Source organism: Hyla sarda, chromosome 6 (assembly GCF_029499605.1).
Source record: "Hyla sarda isolate aHylSar1 chromosome 6, aHylSar1.hap1, whole genome shotgun sequence".
In the NCBI taxonomy this organism is placed as follows: domain Eukaryota; kingdom Metazoa; phylum Chordata; class Amphibia; order Anura; family Hylidae; genus Hyla; species Hyla sarda.
In genome coordinates, this window is record NC_079194.1 from 237785453 (window position 1) to 237805323 (window position 19871).

A 19871-nucleotide genomic window follows, 5' to 3' on the forward strand; every position below is an offset into this window, starting at 1 on the left:
CATCTACTGGTGATTTGTAAAATAACAACATTTGTTGTAGCCTGTCTACCTTGTTTAGTTCACAATTGTTCTCCACAGCTCAATGAACATAATATGGGGTATACAAAATCATAGTTGTCAACTCTCCTGGAACAGCCAGGAGGCTCCCAGATAAAGGGGACCTAATGGACTTCTGGACAAGAAATAAAGAAAATGTCAAAAGTCAAAACCTATTCTCTTCCTTGGGACCAGATACTGTATTATCAGGCTCACTCACAGTGGTGGTGGTGGTAACATTTTCTCTGGCTTTTTCATACACCTGCTTAACACAGAACAATGTAAGTTGGAGATGTACATTTATGTAGTGACATATATGTGCATTTATAAAATTAGTATGCATATTCAGTAAAAAACAAAACAAAACAGGGGTATGAATTACATAGGCTTTGTCATTATGATTTCAGACATACTTTTTTTAAATTACAATAGTCCTCTTCATTGGTGAGATATACAACAGAGCCCAGAGGGTGTTTCTTCATGACTGTAAGGGTCATGGCAGGTGGTGGATCCTCTGGGCCTGTGTGGATGATGACGTGAGCCGTGCCAGGGAGCGGAGTCTAAAGTGCCACTGGTTTTCACCAGAGCCTGCCGCAAAGTGGCATTGTTTTTCTGTGGCAGGCGGCACCCAGGTCGCTACCCCTGGCACGAATCATCCACACAGGTAGCTGGGATGAAGCGTGGTACAAAGGATAAAGACAAGACGAGGTCAGGATAGCTGAAGGTAAGGACAGGTGGCACAGTAGCAGGGTCAGGTCACGGAACAAGGGTCAAGTACACGGATAGACAGGAACATAGGAAACACAGTCATTTTCTCTCAGGCACTAGGGCAATAAAGATCCGGCACAGGGCAGGGGGAGGTGCAGATACTTATAGACAGGGTGCAGGTGATGACACTAATTAGGGTGTACTGGCCCTTTAAATCACAGAGCTCTGGTGTGCGAGTGCCCTAGGGGGGGGCACGTGTGATGGGACTGAGAACACGGAAGACCAGGGAGGTGAGTGATGGGCTGGGACTCGCATTCGGGTGTGTCCCGCGATGTGAATCCCAACCCCGCCAACAGCGGGGACATGAGAGGAGAGCGCTCATGGCCAGCGAGTCTGGCCGGAGCGCTGACGTTATAATGACAAGAACGCAGGTAAGCCCAGCTATGTTCTCTTTATCTATCTAGTGGATGTCAGTCAAACAGGGTAGGTGGTTACTAGTGGACTGGGGTGTTGTGAAATAGAGGACATGGGCTGGACTTACCAGGGCTCTTGCAATGTTGGGGAACTCCCCCTGGGTAATTTAACATATTAACCAAAAGGCTTATATCTCAGCTCTGGAAAGGACTCAAAATGCACCCCGGGAATACCGTAGACTAGACCTATCTAGCCATGGGTTTAGTTACACCCCTGTTGTCCTACTGACAGGTCTACTTTAAAAATCAACTGTGTGTACAGTATGCTCAACTTGAAAAAGATCTGGACTAGAACATGAACTGTTACTGGAGGCATTAGTAAAATAAATTAACTATTAGGTTAACACACTAAACCAATGTCTTCTTATTGCAGAGCAAGAGCCCAGGTAAGTCCAGCCCATGTCCTCTTTGTTTAGTGGATGACAGTCAAACAAGGTAGGCAGATGCAAGAAGGTGCAAAGGTGACATGGTCTGGACTTACCTGGGCTCTGGCCATGCTGGGGAATGCCCCTTGGGCACTTGAACCTCATTTGCATATTTTGCGACTTTTACAGCCGTCTTTTTTCATTTTATTTCTTCTTTTTAATTATTGCAGTCTGGATAGCTTTCACTTTTGGTAAAACTGGTAACTGATTTATCAAATGAGACAATTAAAAATTGTGGCCTATTTTTGCACCATCACTTAACTTTTTGCGAAATCTCACTCCAGCCCCGACTGCATGTTGAAACGTGCTTAAAGGAAATATCCAGTGGTGAAAAACGTATCCCCTATCCTAAGGATAGGGGATAAGTTTCAGATCGCGGGGGGTCCGACCGCTGGGGCCGCCCGCGATCTCCTGTATGGGGCGACTGACACACCCCCTCAATACAACTCTATGGCAGAGGCAAAGCGCTGCCTTCGGCAATCTCCGGCTCTGCCATGGAGTTGTATTGAGGGGGCGTATCAGCCACATCTGCGTACGGTGGTCAACACGCGCTATCTGGCCAGAGAGCGGGGCACCGTTGATAGAGATCGCGGGGGGCCCCAGCGGTCGGGGCCCCAGCGGTCGGACCCCCAGCGATCTGAAACTTATCCCCTATCCTTAGGATAGGGGATACGTTTATCACCACTGGACTACCCCTTTAAAGGGGTAATCCACTGCCCCAGCATTCAGAACATTTAGTTCTGAACGCTGGGTGTGGGCTGCAGGGATCGTGACGTCATGCCACGCCCCCTCAATGTAAGTCTATAGGAGGGGGCATGGTGGCTGCCACGCCCCCTCCCATAGACTTACATTGAGGGGGCGTGGCATAACATCATGAGAAGTGTGACGCCCGTGACGTCACAACCCCCGCAGCCCACACCCAGCGTTCAGAACTAAATGTTCCAAATGCTGTCGCAGTGGAGTACCCCTTTAAACTTCAGCTATTTATGAAGAGCACTCTCCTTTTTGATACATTTGTAGAACACATGATGTACGCCCGGGGTGAAAAATTACCTGATGTGCACATAAAATGATATAATCCCTCCAGGCATAAGGTGGGCTAAGAATCCTACAACTAAAAGTCTAGTTTTCTTAAACAAGTCATATCTAAGGAAAAATATCTACAAATAAATGAACACATTTGTCATGACGGAGTCTTAAAGCTAAAGTTGGAAAGTGAAGAAAGTTTTCTAGGGTCACAAGTGGTGTCAATGAGTAGGTCCAGTCCACATGCTGGAGACGTCATTGCTCAAGCACCTGAGACAAATCTGGCAGTGGGACGGCTCTAAGCTGATTCCTTTTAGTGCCAGTTGTAGCTATTTCAAGGCTCTCTTCTTCTGCTGAGAGCACAGAGTACAACTAGATTAGAAGAACTTCCCTTTTACTTGTTACAACATGTGTTAGGTTGGAAATGGCTTTGCAAAGCTCCCATATGAAAATGCTTTATCCAACATAATGTTTGATGTTCTTTTCTTATAAAGGAGAAACATATTTTATCAGGGGAGTGATACTATAACCAGACTGATATTGTTTGCGATGCCTCACACACGTACAAGGAACCCCAGCCCTATCCCTGATGTTAACTGGGATGTTGGACTCAAGGAAATGAACGAAACATGGAAAGGAGCTGTCGCCTGTATCGGGGTCGCGATATTCTTCATTATGACTATTGGCATTATCTATTGGCAGGTGATGGACCAACCTAACAAAAACTGGATCCTGAAAGGAACAGTCAGTGGACTGATATGGGAAAGGAATACTCACACTCTCATACTGCAGACGTTGAGTGAAAACAAAACCTACGTGGAAATCGATGTTGGAAATTTTCCCGACATGGAACAAAATTTTGTTAAAAACTTATGCTGGCTTAATAAGACTGACTTTTGTTATACATGGGATTCTATAACCAACCTTAAGATTACACTAGACCGAAAATCCTCAGCTGGGACTGAGTGCTACAATATTACGTGGACCCCAATACATTGTGATGTTAAATTAAAGGTATGTTTATATGTATAAGAGAGAGAAAATATTTAGGTTTAAGGGAAAGAAAATATTTAGGTTTAAAATTTCTTTTAGGTTGGTGCAAATTGATGACTGAATGCCCCTAATATTTGAATATATGAGACTGTAGGAAGAAGGTACATGAGTGGTTTGTTTAGATAAGGCATCAATGAGTTCTAATGTAAATATTGTTAGAGCATTAAGGCTAAGTTTCCACTTGTTTTTGTTTTTTTCTGGCAGTTTTTGGATATCTGCCACTGCAGTTTTTGAGCCAAAGCCAGAAATGTAGTCAAAAGGAATAGGACATATAAAGGAAGGACTTATACTTCTCCTCACTTATGGATCCATTTCTGACTTTGGCTCAAAAACTGCCAGAAAAAAAACCAAGTGGAAACTTAGCCTAAATCTGACCTGACTATCCAATGTACATTTTGAGTAGATGTGACCCTAAAATGTGGGGGTTATGTTTAATATTGTATCTATAATAAAAAAAGAAAGAAGAGGGACCGTGCCTCATGTATTACCCAAGACACAGGGCACCAGCCTTACAGTTGGCCGCTCACCTTATAGTGGATAAATTCCGCTTATCACCCCTAGATAGGGGTGCAGTCAGAAGCTTGATCGGAATGAACTAATAAGCCTATTGGGTCACAGGGGTGGGGAACCCAATCCTGTTCAGTGAAGTAAATATAGAGAGCAAAATACGACTCATACGTCAGGCGCTGTTCCAATTTCCAAGGAAAAATAAAGTAGCCAAAGCAATATGGTGGTTAAAGTGCCAGCAGGCACTATATTTATTAGAGTAAGAACCAATGGCGTGTTTTGGAGGCAGAACCCTCCTTCCTCAGATTGGCATGATGCCAAAGTGAGGAAGGAGGGTTCTACCTCCGAAACACGACATTGGTTCTTACTCTAAAATATATATAGTGCCTGCTTGCACTTTAACCGCCTTATTGCTTTGGCTATGTTATTTTACCTTGGAAATTTGAACAGCGCCTGACGTATGGGTTATATTTTGCTCTCTATATTTACTATGTTTAATATTGTATCATTCAAAGCAAGAGAGATACTTAAAGTGGTACTCCGCCCCTAGACATCTTATCCCCTATCCAAATGTCTAGGGGCGGAGTACCCCTTTTTGCACTTTTTGCACTTTCTTTTTTTCCTCCTTACCTTGAAGAAAAAATCATAATTCTTTCAATTTTGCACCTAAAAATCCATATCATGGCTTATTTTTTGTGCCACCATTTCTATCACAAAATCATTGTGCGACAAATTTGAAGAAAAAACACAATTTTGTAGCTTTTGTGGGCTTCCGTTTCTACGCAGTAAATTTTTTGGTAAACATGACACATTGTCTTTATTCTGTAGGTCCATATGATTAAAATGATACCCTACTTATATAGGTTTGATTTTGTCGTACTTCTGGAAAAAATCATAACTACATGTAGGAAAATGTATACGTTTAAAATCCTCATCTTCTGACCCCTATAACTTTTTTATTTTTCCGCGTTTGGGGTGGTATGAGGGCTAATTTTTTGCGCCGTGATCTGTAGTACAATTTTTGTATTTATCTGACTTTTTGATCGTGACCAAAAAGTGACCAAAAATACGCTATTTTGGACTTTGGATTTTTTTTGCGAGTACGCTATTGACTGTGCAGGTTTAATTGATGATATAATTTTATAATTCGGACATTTCCACACACGGCAATATCACATATGTTTATATTCATTTTTATTTACACATTTTTTTTTAAATGGGAAAAGGGGGGTGATTCAAACTTTTATTAGGTAAGGGGTTAAATGATCCTTATTAACTTTTTTTCCCACTTTTTTATGCAGTGTTATAGTTCACATAGGGGGCTATAACACTGCACACACTGATCTTTTACATTGATCATTGTTATCCCATAGAATAACATTGATCAATGATTCTGCTGCTTGACTGCTCATGTCTGGATCTCAGGAACTGAGCAGTCATTCAGCGATCAGACATGCAAGAGCAAGGTAGGCACCCTCCTTGTGTGTTCCAGCTGTTCAGGACACCGCAGCGGTCCCGAACAGCCAACTGAGCTAGCCGGGAGTAGTTTAGTTTCACCTTAGAGGGGGTGATCAACTTTGAACGCCGTGTCTAAAGGGTTAATAGCGCACGGCACTGCGATCAGTGCCACACGCTATTAGCCACGGGTCCCAGCTGTTGTCAGGGGCCGGGCCCGACCCGTTATAGAAAGGGAGCCGACTCAGGGCGTACAGGTACGCCCTGAGTCCTTAAGTGGTTAAGCACAATCTACCTGCTGCACCCGGCATTCGTTTAGAGCGTCGGGTGCAGCATCGGAGGCTCGTGTCGTCACGGCCATGCCCCCTCAATGCAAGTCTACAGGAGGGAGCGTGATGGCCGTCACCTCCCCTCCCATAGGCTTGCATTGAGGGGGCGTGGTCATGACATCATGAGCAGGACATGACCGTGATGTCATGAGCCTCTGCCCTGCATCGCCAGTCGTCCGGCACAAAGCGAAGTTTGCTCTGTGCACCGGATGTCTGGGGTGCCGCAGCCGAGATTGCTGGGGTCCCCAGCGGTGGGACCCCTGCGATCAGACATCTTATCCCCTATCCTTTGGATAGGGAATGAGATGTCTAAGGGCGGAATACCCCTTTAAGTATCTATGTATACATGCCATGTCCATTGATGACATGGAACACTTTTTGTAAAGAGATAGTTACAGTCCATATATCAATACCTTGAGCTGTGTCACATGCACTTGCATACACAACAAAGTATCAATTGAAAAAAGTCACATATAAATCTTTCAACAATTATTAAAGCTTTACTATTACTGCATGATATTAATGCATCTGAATAGGAAAAAAAAAGTATATTATAAAGTGAGAAACAAAGAAACAGGAAGAAAAAAACCATAAGGCCCATTTAGTCTGTCCTTTTATTTCCTTTTTTACGAATAGATATGTTTATCAAAAGCAGGTGTCATTTCGGCTAGGTTCACACTGCAAAATTTCTGAGCAAAATTCTGCTTAGAAATTTCAATGCAGCAGAATCCCATTGTGGTCAATAGGATTCCACTGCAGATTTCAATATTTCAGCAGATCATTCTTTTAGGGCAATCCAGGCAGAGTACACTACTGCACTTTTTCTGGCCGCAGATTCCATACTGTGAACCTAGACTAACTGTTCATTTTCCAACCACATCTGCTGGAGGGTTGTTCCAGGTATCTACTACTTTCTCAGAAAAATTATGTTTTACAATATTGCTTCTGATCTTTCCCCCAAGGAACCTTTTTTTGCTCCTTCTTACATATTTAAAGAATTTGATCATGTCTCCCCCTTTCCATTCTTTCCTCCATGAAATGCAAATTAAGGTATTCCTGATGGAATGGTGGAATTTCTGTATTTCCGCTCAGATTCCTTTCCGCCAAACTGGCAGCAGATTTTTCACGGTTTTGCAGATTCTGTGCGGAATGTGCGAAACCAATTTGTGCTGAATTTATGCAGATATTCTTGCGCTCAACACACAGATTCTGGACAGAATTCAGAGTCCCATTGACTCAAATGGACTCTGCCGAGGAAATGGACTCTGCCGAGGAAATGGACTCTGCCGAGGAAATGGACTCTGCCGAGGAAATGGACTCTGCTGAGGAAATTTGCAGAATCCGGAATGTAGAATGCATTGTCAAGAAAAAGCAATGGCAATATTTTTCAATTAAGTCATTGTCAAGAGGAAACAATGGCAAAACTAATTTTGGGATGGCATGACAATTATGTTTTAATGTAAATTTGTGCTGGAGCTATATTAGGTGAACTGCAGCACCGAATACCCTTAAGAGGTTATACAGTCATACAGTCTCCATCATTTTTCAGAGTTTAATTTCTTAAATTTATATTAAAAGTTATACTTTAGAGGTAGGTTGGAAAAGGGGTGTTAGTGACTCTGGGCTTCAGCCTTGGAGTTTATTGTATTAGGAGTCTCCTTGAACTGCCAAAACAGCATCAACCTGTTGAGGCTCAAACTACACAAGACCTGGGCTGGTGCAAGGATTTTTGCCACCCTAGGCGAAAGCTAGTTTTGCCGCCCCTTGACCCCGCCCATTGGCTCCTCCCTTTGTCACCCCCACCTTACTAACGGGGTGAAACACTATAACAAACCTCATTCTCATGTCATTACCTTACTACGGGGGTGAAACACTGTAACAAATCTCCTTCTCATGTAATCTCCTTACTATTGGGTGGACACACTGTAACAAACCTCCTCCTCATGTAATTACCTTACTACGGTTATGATACATTGTAACAAAACTCCTCCTCATGTAATCTCCTTACTACTGGGGTGACACACTGTAACAAACCTCCTCCTTATTTAATCTACTTACTACGGGGGTGACACACTGTAACGATCCTCCTCCCCATGTAATCATCTTACTACTGAGATAACACACTGTAACAAACCTCTTCCTTATGTAATTACCTTACTACTGGGGTGACACACTGTAACAAACATCCTCCTCATGTAATTACCTTACTACTGGGGTGACACACTGTAACAAACCTCCTCCTCATATAATTACCTTTACTACTAGGGTGACACGGTTGTTTGGAGCGGGCAATATTTGAATCAATGTGCATTGCATTTGGTGGCTGTTGGGGGCGCAGTGTCAGTCTGGGGCACGAGTCACCACCCCCTGCATGGACCAGGTAACAAGGTGCCGGCTGGCTGACTGGACGCAGCTTCAGTTCTGCACTATTCTACATGCAGACAGACACAAACTGCTTTCTGCTTTGTGCAGAAGCGCTCAGTATGGGGGGCATTGCTGCTGCGTACCTGTGAGTGACAGTGTGAACGCACGGGGGGGGGGGGGGGAAGCTCTCCAGGCACATACTGAACAGAGCGCAGGGGGGTCCGCCCCCCATCAAAAGTGCACTATAGGCGGGTGCCTACTTAGCCTATAGGGTGAACCCAGGATAGGGAATAAGGGTCTGATTGTGGGGGTCCAATCACTGGGGCCAATGCCCCACCCCCGTCCCACGGCGATCTCCAGCCAAGCGCCCCGACTCTCCCCAGACACAGAGCGACTACCTCTCCGTGCACATATCAGTGTTGACTATTTCACAGAGCGGTGGCTGACACGCCTCCTCCATGCATCTCTATAGGAGTGCCGGAGATATTCAAGTACAGCGCTTGTGTATCTATGAGCCATGAGTGCATGAAAGGGGCATGTTGACCACCATTGCTACATACACAAGGAGAGCCATTGTTTTGAAAACAAATCTTTTGAACAACGAAGCACTATGCAGGAGATCGAGGTGGGCCCCAGCTGTTGGACCCCCTGTGATCAGACACCTATCCTGTGGATAGGGAATAACAAGTTGAGTACCAGAGTTCCCCTTTCAGGCCTATATGTCATGAGGCATGGCCTTCATTTAAGGGACTTGTCTTTGCATCACATCCCTGATTTGATTGAGAACTGGGGTTTTACATCTAGCACTCCAGCCAGACACGCTGGCATTGAGCACATCCCCCCTCTCACTTCCCCAGCCGACGGGGCTGGGATTAGCATCGCGGGACGTGCCCATTTGTGAGTCCCAGCCCGTCTCTCACCTCCGTACCCATCTCCTTCCTCTGTCTTCCCTCAGCACCGGCGCATGTGCCCCCGCCTCCTAGGGCGCACACATGCCAGAGCTCTCTGATTTAAAGGGCCAGCATGCTGTAATTATGGTTTGCACCTGCACTGTTTTTTTTTAAATAAATATCTGCACCTCCTATCACTCCCTGCCGGATCTTTGTTTCCCCAGTGCCTTAGAGAAAGCATTTGTTGTTTAGCCTTGCCGTGTTCCAGACCCTTGCATTCCGTGACCTGACCTTGCTCCTTGCCGCCTGCCTATTGACCTCCTGCTACATTCCTGTTTACGCACCTGTGCCACCAGCCGTGACCTCCTGCTCCCTATCCTTGCTCTCCTTGCCTATCACTCCTGTGCCTTGCATCACCTCAGCCGCCTGTGTGGTCGAGTTGTGCCAGGGGTAGCGACCTGGGTGCCTCCTGCTGCAGCAAGACCATCCCGCTTTGCAGCGAGCTCTGGTAAAAACCAGCAGCACCTTAGACTCTGCTCCCTGGCACGGCCCACATCATCTGCCACACAGGTCCAGCGGATCCACTACCTCCTGAGAATCCTGCCTACTGCTGTGAGTCTTTACAGTAAGATCCGGCCATGGACCCCGCTGAGGTACCTCTGGCTGAAGTTACGGATCTTCCCTCCATCGTAGTTCTACAGTCGCAGCAGTTAGCAGTCAGTCACAACAACTGAGCCAATTGTCTCCCATGAGGCAACAGCTTCTAGCCATGCAGCAACAGCAGCGGCAACGTGCTCCAGTCTTTTCCCCTGTTCCTGCTGCTCCTTCCAGATCCAAGCTTCGTCTACCCTTACCCACGAAGTATGATGATGATCCAAAGATGTGTAGAGGCTTTGTGACTCAGTGTTCCATGCATCTGGAGCTCATGGCGGATCAGTTCCTGACGGAACAAGCTAAGGTGGTGTTTGTGGTCAGTCTTTTCTCTGGCTTGGGCTATACCTCTCTGGGATTGAAATGATCCCGTTTCCTCTAACTTGTCGAACTTCCTTGCTGCATTCTGCAGTGTATTTGAAGAACCCACACGAGCCTCCTCTGCCAAGATGGCTTTTCTAAACCTCTGCCAAGGGAACTCCTCCGTTGGCGACTATGCTGTTCAATTCTGCACTCTTGCCTCAGAACTGGCTTGGAACGATGAGGCCTTGTGTGCTACAATCAAAAAAGGACTGTCTAGCACAATTAAGGATGCTAGATCCTCCGTCTAGCCTCTGTGAACTAATCCATTTAGCCACTCGAATTGATGTGCGTTTTGCCAAGAGGCAGGAAGAACTTTGCATGGAGAGAAACTGCCCGAAAAAACAGCGACTTACTCACTTGGCACCCGTGTTCCAACATCCACCTCTACAGTATTCTTTGCCTCTTGCCAAAGAGGCTATGCAAGTGGACCGTTCTTACTTAATGCAGCTGGAAAGATCCCAACAACGCAATGAGAATTTTTGCCTATATTGTGCAGTCCGGAGCCCTTTCCCAAAGACTGTGCTATACGTCCACAGCGTTTGAGAAACGCTCGCACCTAGGACAGGTGGGAGAGGCGTCCCTAGGTGTGAATACTACCTCTCCTCGATTGACCATCCCTGTTCAAGTCAATACTTCTGCCAAGTCTTCATTCTTTGTTTCTGCATTTTTGGACTCAAGTTCCGCTGGCGACTTCATTGACGCTTCCTTGGTCCATAAACATCAACTTCCTTTGACTCAGCTGGCTAAGCCCTTGTATATTTCTTCTGTTAATGGACAAAATCTGAACTGTAAGGTGCTATTCCGCACAGAGTCTCTCGTCATGCAAGTAGGAGTATTGCACAAGGAAAAAATTGGGTTCTATATACTACCACATTGTACTCCAGAGCTTCTTCTCGGTCTTCCATGGCTTAAACATCATTCTCCTCAACTTGACTGGAAAACAGGAGAAATCCCACACTGGGGACAGTTTTGCCTAAATAGCTGTCTTGTGCCAGTCCAGTCAAAAGCCGTCTCTTCTCTTCTTCCTATGCCTGGCCTGCCCCTCCCATATCAAGATTTTTCAGATGTATTCTGCAAAAAGCAGGCCGAGACACTACCACCATATCGTCCTTACGACTGCCCCATTGATTTACAGCCTGGAGCTATACCCCCTCTAGGAAGAATCTATCCTTTATCTGTTGCTGAGACATAAGGCATAGCAAAATATTGCCAAGAGAACCTCCAAAAGGGAATTATCCAAAAGTCCTCCTCTCCTGCCGGAGCAGGATTATTCTTTGTGGGGAAGAAGGATGGTTCTCTCCGTCCATGTATTGACTACAGGGGACGTAACAAGGTCACAATCAAAAATCATTATCCATTTCCTCTGATCTCTGAACTTTATGATCGCCTACGGGGAGCCAAGGTTAAGATGAATTTGCAGGGAGCATATATTCTTAGTCGTATCTGCGAAGGAGACAAATGGAAAGAGGCCTTCATTGCCAGTGATGGACATTTTGAGTATCTCGTGATGCCTTTTGGCCTCTGCAATGCTCCAGCTGTCTTTCAAGAATTTGTCAACGATATCTTCCGAGATCTTTTTTTACACCTGTATAGTTGTATATCTTGATGACATCTTTATCTTCTCATCCAACTTAGAGGAGCATCGATCACATGTTTTTCTGGTTCTTCAGCGCCTCCGGAAGAGTCATCTTTACGTCAAACTGGAGAAATGCCTATTCAAGAGGTCTAGACTCCTGTTTCTCGGTTACATTGTTTCTCATCAAGGCCTTTAGATGGACCCTGATAAACTGACTGCAGTATTAGATTGGCCTCGCCCTACTGGACTACGGGCTATTCAACACTTCTTGGGCTTTGCCAATTATTATCGTCAGTTCATCCCACATTTCTTGTCCTTGGTCACTCCGATAGTGGCTCTTACTAAGAAGAGCTCTAACCCTAAGTCATCGCCTCCTGAGGCCTAAGAGGCCTTCACTCCCTTTAAAGACAGATTTGCCTCTGCCCACGTGCTCACAAGACCTGATCCGGAGAAACCCTTTGCTTTGGAAGTAGATGCTTCATCTGTAGGAGCCGGTGCCGTTCTTACCCAGAAGAATTCCAAGGGCAAGACTGTGACCTTTGGTTTCTTTTCTAAGACTTTCTCGCCTGCTGAAAGGAACTACTCCTTTGGTGATCGAGAACTCTTTGCTATTAAACTTGCCTTGGAGGAGTGGCAACATTTGTTAGAAGGTTCTCCTCATCCGGTCAGCATCTACTCAGACCATAAGAATCTTCTATACCTCCAGTCTGCTCAGCGATTGAATCCCCGCCAAGCAAGGTGGTCTCTTTTCTTTTCCAGAATTAATTCCTTCATTCATTTTCGTCCCGCTAACAAAAACGTCAGAGCCAATGCTCTTTCCAGATCCTCCGATGTCATTGGAATGGATTCCACACCTAGGCACATTATTCCTCCAGAACGATTGATCTCAGCAGTTCCTGCCGATCTTCAGAAAGTTCCCTCTGGGAAATCCTTTGTGCCTGTCAAACTGAGATGTAAAGTCCTGAATTGGGGTCATTCTTCTTTGCTGGCTGGTCACCCTGCAATACGAAAGACCCTTCAACTTATTTCCCTGCATTACTGGTGGCCGCATATTGAATGCAATGTGACCGATTTTGTCCGTTCATGTGTCACCTGTGCCCGTGACAAAACTACTCTGCAGAGGCCTTCGGGACTCTTACAGCCTTTTCCCATTCCGGAGACTCCTGGTCCCACATAACTATGGACTTTATTTCTGATCTGCCTCCTTCTCGTAATAACATGGTCATCTGGGTGGTGGTTGATCGATTTTCCAAGATGGCTCATTTCATTCCGCTCCCAGGTCTTCCATCTGCCCCACAGCTGGCAAAGCACTTTCTTCAACATATTTTTCGTCTTTGTGTGCCAACTGTTGATGATCTCGTCCGAGACTTCTTGTCCATTTGGCAACAAACTCGGCATTCTTTGTCTCTTGCCTCCTCACACATGAAAGCCCAGGCAGATAAGAAAAGACCTCCTTTGTCCTTCTCTTCCGGTGATAAAGTTGGGTTATCCTCCAGATACATTCATTTCAAGATTCCCAGCTACAAGCTGAGTCCTTGTTTCCTGGGTCCGTTCGAGGTCTTACAAAGAATCAGTCCAGTCTCATATAAACTCTGTTTGCCCTCTTCTCTACGTATTCCCAATTATTTTCATGTCTCTCTCCTTAAACCTCTGGTAGTCAACCATTACTCACAAAAGAACACTGTTCCCATGCCCGTCTCTGGTTCTTTGGATGTTTACCAGGTCAAAGAAATTTTAGCCTCTAAAACAGTTTTGAGGAAGAAAATTTTTCTTGGTGGGCTGGAGGGGATTTGGTCCTGAGGAGAGATCCTGGGAGCCAGAGGAAAACATCCTGGACCGTAATCTCCTCAAGCATTTTTTGAGCCTCAAAAAGAGGGGGAGACCAAAGGGGTGGGGTACTGTGTTACAGTTATCACTCCGGCCAGACACGCTGGCCATGAGCACATACCCCTCTCACTTCCCTAGCCAACGGGGCTGGGATTCACATCGTGGGACGTGCCCGTATGTGAATCCCAGCCCATCTCTCACCTCCGTGCCCGTCTCCTTCCTCTGTCTTCACTCAGTGCTGGCGCATGTGCCCCCACCTCCCAGGGCGTGCGCGCTGGAGCTCTCTGATGAAGGGACAGCGTGCCTGTAATTATGGTTTGCACCTGCACTGTTTTTTTTTTATAAATATCTGCACCTCCCATCACTCCCTGTTGGATCTTTGTTGCCCCAGTGCCTTACAGCATTTGTTATTAAGCCTTGCCATGTTCCAGACCCTTGCATTCCGTGACCTTGCTCCTTGCCGCCTGCCTATTGACCCCCAGCTATATTCCCGTTTACGCATCTGTGCCAACAGCCCTGACCTTCTGCTATCCCGACCATGTCTTGCCTATCCCTCCTGTGCCTCGCATCACCTCAGCCGCCTGTGTGGTCGAGTTATGCCAGGGGTAGCGACCTGTGTGCCATGGCGGGCTCTGGTGAAAACCAGTGGCACCTTCGACTCCGCTCCTCGGCACGGCCCACGTCATCTGCCACACAGGTCCAGCGGATCCACTACCTCCTGAGAATCCTGCCTACTGCCGTGAGTCTTTACATGGGGTATCTGAAGCCTAAGTCAACACCTTGATCTAATTGCTTTGTTCTTCAAACCATTCCTAAGCACTTTTTGCAGTGTGACAGGGGAATAATGTGTCAAAGGAGTAGCTATAGGGGGTGCAAAGGTAGCAGATGAACCAGAGCCCTGGTGCCTAAGGGGCCCCAAAGCACATGTGCCCCATAAGAGACCAGATTTTGCATCAGGGCCCAGAAGCTAAAAGTTATGCTTCTGCACACAGAGGTACTTGGTCTGTTTAGGTAGGTGGTACATGTCAAAGTAGTGACTCAAGTAAGTCTCCAGCAGGACCATGCTCAGGGTATAATATTCCAGAGAAGGCAGTGTGTGTTCCTTTCTCTGGCTTTCCTAGGTTAGTTACACATGAGCTAACAAAAAGAAAACATATTTTATCAGACCATCACTCATTGCTTCATTGTCCAGCTCTGATTCCCACTTGCTCATCATAAGCACTTTCACCAGCCCACAGAGGTCAGCATGGGTACTCTGACTAGTTCATGGCTACACTGTTTCATACACAGCAAACTGTGATGGCCTGTGTGTATTGACACCTTCCTATTAAAACCATCAATAACATTTTTAAGTTTGTGGTACATTAGAACGTCTGTGTGATAAGACTAGATGGGCTAGCCATCACTTCCTGCATGTATCAATGAGCCTAGGACATCTATGACCCTATGACAGTGATGGCATTAGTGTAAGGCTCCATGGTGGTATACAGCAGCAAGGGGTCTGGGACAGTGAGGGGTTCATTTCAAAATCCCTGGTGGTCTAGAGAAGTGAAAGGCTTAATTTAAGGATCTGTCATGGTCTAGGGCAGTAGAGGGTTTAATATAAGTATATCTGGTGGTCAGGAGCAGTGAAGTGGGTGAATTCCAGTATGCCTGCTGGTCTAAGGCAGTAAAGAGGTTAATCTAAGTAGTCTATAAAGCGTTAATATGGGCTTTTTAACTGCAGCAATTGTAATATATGATATTATGGATGGAATTTTTGCACCTACTGGCACCAGACTTCCCCCCTCTATATCCTTCTTAAAAGATTTACAATGTACTTATTCCAATTACAGGACCTTGAAAGAGTCCTGTAATTGGATTTATGTCACTACACTACAAGTTATGGAGGCCAACTTATGGTGACATGGGAAATTTCATTTGCCTATTAGATTTGTATTCAAGTGGTCATAAATGTCTTGGCTTAAGACTCCTAAGGATACCAATGGCCTTGATTTACTAAGATTGTTAGGTTTTTTATTAGTGTGAAATGTTGTCTTAGACTTGCATGATTGCTCTCTCTATAACTATAAGGACACCATCTTTTTTCTGTGTGAGGCCTTTGATGTATTGTAGATCCTAAGGTTACTGTTCTGTACTCTTTACTGCCACCAACCAAATGGACCACCAGCACTGCGGCAAATAGAGATTTAACAGCCAGCTAGCTATTTTTTTTTACCAGCTGCCAGAATATGTATTTATATATTATTAATTTATGTATGTATTTTTATTTATTTATCTTGTTAAAGCTTAGGCTTTAGGCTTGTATTTTAGAAAATGATATGTACCGAAATACTGTAATAATGTAAATAGACTTGCTGTAAATGAATTACCAAATTTACATGTCTGGAGCCTGTGGGCACAGGTTGACTGACGCCTTAGACTTAGCACATCAAGTAAACTACATCTTAAGTGGCTGTAAAAAAAAGTCTGACCACTCTTAAAATAAAGCAGGACATCTAGCACCCACTGCATCCTTCTCTGAGTGTCACATTCTCCCATCTACACTGCTGGGAGTGCATAACTAACATATAAATACCTAGTGTATAATGTGTATACATATATAGATATATATATATATACATACACACACAGTGGGGCAAAAAAGTATTTAGTCTGCCACGTATTGTGCAAGTTCTCCCACTTAAAAAGATGAGAGAGGGCTGTAATTTTCATTATAGGTATACCTCAACTATGAGAGACATAATGAGAAAAAAAATCCATTAAATCACATTGTCTGATTTTTAAAGAATTTATTTGCAAATGATGGTGTAAAATAAGTACCGTATATACTCGAGTATAAGCCGAGTTTTTCAGCACGATTTTTCGTGCTGAAAACACCCCCCTCGGCTTATACTCGAGTTAACTCTCCACCCGCAGTGGTCTTCAACCTACGGACCTCCAGAGGTTTCAAAACTACAACTCCCAGCAAGCCCGGGCAACCATCGGCTGTCCAGGCTTGCTGGGAGTTGTAGTTTTGAAACCTCTGGAGGTCTGCAGGTTGAAGACCACTGCGGCCTTCGACATCATCCAGCCCCCTCTCACCCCCTTTAGTTCTGTACAGTACTTACCTCCACTCGGCGCTGGTCCGGTGCTGCAGGACTGTCCGGTGAGGAGGTCGTCCGGTGGGATAGTGGTTCCGGGCTGCTATCTTCACCGGGGAGGCCTCTTCTAAGCGCTTCGGGCCCGGCCCCAGAATAGTCACGTTGCCTTGACGACGACGCAGAGGTGCGTTCATTACCAACGTACTTCTGCGTCATCGTCAAGGCAACACCTCTATTCTGGGCCCGAAGCGCGGAGAAGAGGCGCCCCCGGTGAAGATAGCATCCCGGAACCACTATCCCACCGGACGACCTCCTCACCGGACAGTCCTGCAGCACCGGACCAGCGCCGAGCGGAGGCGAGTACTGTACAGAACTAAAGGGGGTGAGAGGGGGCTGGATGATGTCGAAGGCCGCAGTGGTCTTCAACCTGCGGACCGCCAGAGGTTACAAAACTACAACTCCCAGCAAGCCCGGACAGCCGATGGCTGCCCGGGCTTGCTGGGAGTTGTAGTTTTGAAACCTCTGGAGGTCCGCAGGTTGAAGACCACTGAGATCAGATGATGACAAGAGGATGATGAAGGGGGGGGTGTGGGACGATGACAAGAGGATGATGAAGGGGGGTGGGGATGATGACAAGGGGATGATGAAGGGGGGGTGTGGGATGATGACAAGGGGGTGATGAAGGGGGGTGGGGATGATGACAAGGGGATGATGAAGGGGGGTGGGGATGATGACAAGGGGATGATGAAGGGGGGGTGTGGAATGATGACAAGGGGATGATGACGTGATGATGATGAGGGTCTGGATGATGACAGGCGGTGATGATGATGAGGATGTTAATGACGGGGGTCTGGATGAAGACAGGGGGGGGGGGGGGATGATGTATTTCCCACCCTAGGTTTATACTCGAGTCAATAACTTTTCCTGGGATTTTGGAGTGAAATTAGGGGCCTCGGCTTATACTCGGGTCGGCTTATACTCGAGTATATACGGTATTTGGTCACCTATAAACAAGCAAGATTTCTGTCTCTTACAGACCTGTAACTTCTTCTTTAAGAGTCTCCTCTGTCCTCCACTCATTACCTGTATTAATGGCACCTGTGTGAACTTGTTATCAGTATAAAAGACACCTGTCCACTCAAACAGTCACACTCCTAACTCCACTCTGACCAAAACCAAAGAGCTGTCTGGGGACACCAGAAACAAAATTGTAGACCTGCCCCAGGCTGAGAAGACTGAATCTGCAATAGGCAAGTAGCTTGGTGTGAAGAAATCAACTGTGGGAGCAATTATTAGAAAATGGAATACCTACATGACCACTGATAATCTCCCTCAATCTGGTGCTCCATGCAAGATCTCACCCCGTGGTGTCAAAATAATCACAATAACGGTGAGCAAAAATCCCAGAACCACACGGGGGTACCTAGTGAATGACCTGCGGAGAGCTGGGACCAAAGTAACAAAGGCTACCATCAGTAACACACTACGCCACCAGGGACTCAAATCATGCAGTGTCATACGTGTCCCCCTGCTTAAGCCGGTACATGTTGGGGCCTGTCTGAAGTTTGATAGAGAGCATTTGGATGATCCAGAAGAGGATTGGGAGAATGTCATATGGTCAGATGAAACCAAAGTAGAACTTTTTGGTAAAAAACAACTCGTTGTGTTTGGAAGAGAAAGAATGCTGAGTTGCATCCAAAGAACACCGTACCTACTGTGAAGCATGAGGTTGGAAACATCATGCTTTGGGGCTGTTTTTCTGCTAAGGAACCAGGACAACTGATCCGTGTAAAGGAAAGAATGAATGGGGCCATGTATTGTGAGATTTTGAGTGAAAACCTCCTTCCATCAGCAAGGGCATTGAAGATGATCCCAAACACACCGCCCGGGCAACGAAGGAGTGGTGTTGTAAGAAGCATTTCAAGGCCCTGGAGTGGCATAGCCAGTCTCCGGATCTCAATCTCATAGAAAACCTTTGGATGGAGTTGAAAGTCTGTGTTGCCCAGCAACAGCCCCAAAACATCACAGAGGAGATCTAGAGGAGATCTAGAGGAGATCTGCATGGGGGAATGGCCCATAATACCAGCAACAGTGTGTGAAAACTTTCTGAAGACTTACAGAAAATGTTTCACCTCTGTCATTGTCATCAAAGGGTATATAAAAAGTATTGAGATGAACTTTTGTTATTGACCAAATACTCATTTGCCACCATAATTTGCAAATAAATTCTTTAAAAATAAGACAATGTGATTTTATGGATTTTTTTTTTACTCATTCTGTCTCTCATAGTTGAGGTATACCTATGATGAAAAGTACAGGCCTCTCATCTTGGGAGAACTTGCACAATTGGTGGCTGACTAAATACTTTTTTTTCCCCCACTGTATATATATATATATATATATATATATATATATATATATATATATATTAGTATTTCCCAACAAGGGTGTCTCCAGCCAAAGGCAGTCTGGGCATACTGGGAGTTATAGTTTTGCAACAGCTGGAGGCAACTTGGTTAAGAAAAACAGACACACAGACACACAGACACACACACATATACCGTATTTATCGGCGTATAACACGCACTTTTTAGGCTAAAATTTTTAGCCTAAAGTCTGTGTGCGTGTTATACGCCGATACACCCCCAGGAAAGGCAGGGGGAGAGAGGCCGTCGCTGCCCGCTTCTCTCCCCTTGCCTTTCCTGGGGTCTAGAGCGCTGCTGTCGGCCCTTTTCACCCCCTGGTTATCGGCGCCGCTGCCAGTTCTGTCCCCCTGACTATCGGTGCCGGCGCCGATAGCCAGGGGGAGAGAAGCGGCGCCGACAGCCAGGGGGAGAGAAGAGGCAGCGGCACCCATTGCCGGCGCCGCTGCCCCGTGGCCTCCCCCCATCCCCGGTGGCATAATTACCTGAGTCTGGTCCGCGCTGCTCCAGGCCTCCGTCGTGCATCCCCGGCGTCATTGCTATGCGCTGAACGACGCGGCGCATGACGTCAGAGCGCAGCGCCGTGCATAGCAACGACGCTGGGGACGCACGACGGAGGCCTGGAGCAGCGCGGACCCGACTCAGGTAATTATGCCACCGGGGATGGGGGGAGGCAACGGGG

At 46.0% G+C, this 19871-nt stretch overlaps 1 protein-coding gene across 2 annotated transcripts in view; it reads left to right on the forward strand.

The window, feature by feature from the left end:
* Positions 1 to 274: 274 nt before the first annotated feature.
* The window catches only part of LOC130276825 (SITS-binding protein-like), a 93011-nt gene continuing 73414 nt past the window's right edge, over positions 275 to 19871 (forward strand). Inside the window, exons 1-2 of one of the 2 annotated variants that reach the window (XM_056526721.1) lie at positions 275 to 317; positions 3163 to 3682. In XM_056526721.1, coding sequence (XP_056382696.1) covers positions 316 to 317; positions 3163 to 3682 — 522 coding nt within the window. In that variant the 5' untranslated portion in view covers positions 275 to 315. Of the gene's footprint in view, positions 318 to 3061; positions 3683 to 19871 lie in introns of those variants that run through there. The other variant, XM_056526722.1, reaches the window with a different exon arrangement.